Source organism: Trichinella spiralis (genome assembly GCF_000181795.1).
Source record: "Trichinella spiralis strain ISS 195 chromosome Unknown Scfld3325, whole genome shotgun sequence".
NCBI lineage: Eukaryota > Metazoa > Nematoda > Enoplea > Trichinellida > Trichinellidae > Trichinella > Trichinella spiralis.
The window spans coordinates 1-1,967 of NW_003530264.1; the positions used below are offsets into that span (position 1 = coordinate 1).

At 32.6% G+C, this 1,967-nt stretch overlaps 1 protein-coding gene across 1 annotated transcript; it reads left to right on the top strand.

Annotated features, from left to right (window-relative positions):
- The first annotated feature begins 803 nt into the window (after positions 1-803).
- Tsp_13552 (conserved hypothetical protein) lies at positions 804-1,962 on the top strand. The gene is made up of 4 exons (XM_003367987.1): positions 804-938; positions 1,266-1,331; positions 1,724-1,858; positions 1,924-1,962. The coding sequence occupies exons 1-4, from the start codon at positions 804-806 to the stop codon at positions 1,960-1,962; spliced, it is 375 nt and encodes a 124-aa protein (XP_003368035.1).
- The last annotated feature ends 5 nt before the right edge of the window (positions 1,963-1,967 follow it).

The following is a 1,967-nucleotide window of genomic DNA, read 5'->3' on the forward strand; positions in this document are numbered from 1 at the left end:
AAAAATATCAACATAAAATTATAGTTTTAACTATGCAAAATGCAGAAAAAAAGTTGAAAAAAAACAGAACAATTTTTGAAGTTCTATTCAACTGAAACAAAGTCAATAGTGAAAAGTGAAAAGGTTTAACATTGATTGGAATGGTAAAAATTCATTCATTATTTTCCCGCATATTTAGTTGTGAAAGGAAAATTGTTTTTTTTCTTTTTTTAAATTTTTTCGTAAAGTTTTTTCTTTGGTTTCTTTTACTATGAAAAAAATGTTCATCGACGTGAAAAGTTTTGCTTTGCGTTGTCGTTCTTCAACAAACATCCAAGAGGAATTCACTTTTTCGCCCAAAGTTGTTGTTTCCATTTTGTGGAACATTTCGGGCGCGCCTGTTGACCTCCCAGCTTTTGGACAGGAACAAGCTATCATTACCAAGCTTCGATGTTGGCATGACTTCATCATTCATCATCAAAAGCAAGCAAACTTTCGTTCATAGTCATTTTACTGCTGCTGTTGCTGTTGCTGCATGCTATTTCATTCAACCTATACGCTTGCCATTTGTCCAAAGCGTTGGAAATTGAACGCTCTCTGATCATCATTGATATTTTTCTCTTATTCCATATTTCACTGTTTTTCCAATAATTTTCTCTCCATATCGATGATATTCTTCTTTTCATCTTTTCTATTTAAATTTCAACCACTACTTTTTGTTCTACTGATGATTCAATTTGATTTTATTAATTATTTTTCAAAAAAATAATACTATGCTAATTTGACTGTTATGTATGTAGATTGTGACGGTGTGCATGTCAGTGATGAGGATTTTAACAACAGTCGTTGTATCGTTGTTGGTTTTCTTCAATCGGCGACAATTCACCAATGCATACGCACCACCGGATTGTAAAGGTTGTGCACCACCATGCATTTGTCCTGGTCTTAAAGGTGAACGAGTAAGTATTTATTTCATTTCATTAATTGTAAACAAAATTATTAATAATTAAATGTTAATTCTTCTTGTATGAAAAATTTTATCTTTCCCAAATAAATTGTGTGTGTGTGTGTATGATTCTTGATAAATAAATTTTATTATCAGCACCAACTTCAACGTCTATTTTTACTGCCATGAAGTAGCTTAGTATTGCTTAGTACGATGCATTTCATTTAGCTGGAATTTGTCAACTGCATTTTCCAGTGCCAAATGTTGCGCACATTTTTTCCTGCCATGAGCATGTTTCAAGTTAACTTTGAAAAAAATATCCTTAATTTTTAAGTTTCAGCTTTTACCTTTTTCCAAAGAATTTGAACCATTTGCCGCTCCTTCCTTACAACTCAATCGCCTATTGGTCATCTACAAATAAAATAAAATAAATTTAAAAATAAAAAACTTCCAAATGACAGCTAAAAATTGAAGTATCGAATACGTATCAGCTTTTCAAATGGCATGCGTGTGATTTTTCGCAACTAGAGATGAAACATTTTCGTAAAATATGCATCAAAAAGTAAACATATTTTAAAAGATCAAATTATAAAAGTGAACATTTGAATGATGAGAAAATATATGTAAACAAAAGTAAACTGAAATATAATAGCAACAAATTAATTTTAAGCGTGATGAAAGCACAGATAAACATTTTATTTTTTATTTTACTTTCATACTACTGAAACATTACTGGGATCATGAAAAAAATATTATTTTTATTTATAACGTTTCTGATTAAATTGAATTCAATTTCAGGGTGATGTTGGTTTCATGGGACTACCAGGTCATCCTGGAGAACCAGGTGATCCTGGAGACGAGGGTCCTGAAGGTATGCAAGGCCAAATAGGCCAGCAAGGTGAACCAGGACCAGTTGGCCTGAAAGGTTATAGAGTAAGCAGATAGATTGTGTTCATTATTCTGATTATGAATGGAATTCAGTGGAAAAAAATGTTCAGGGTGCACAACGGAGAACCCCGGCTCCTGCGGGGCTTTGACCCGG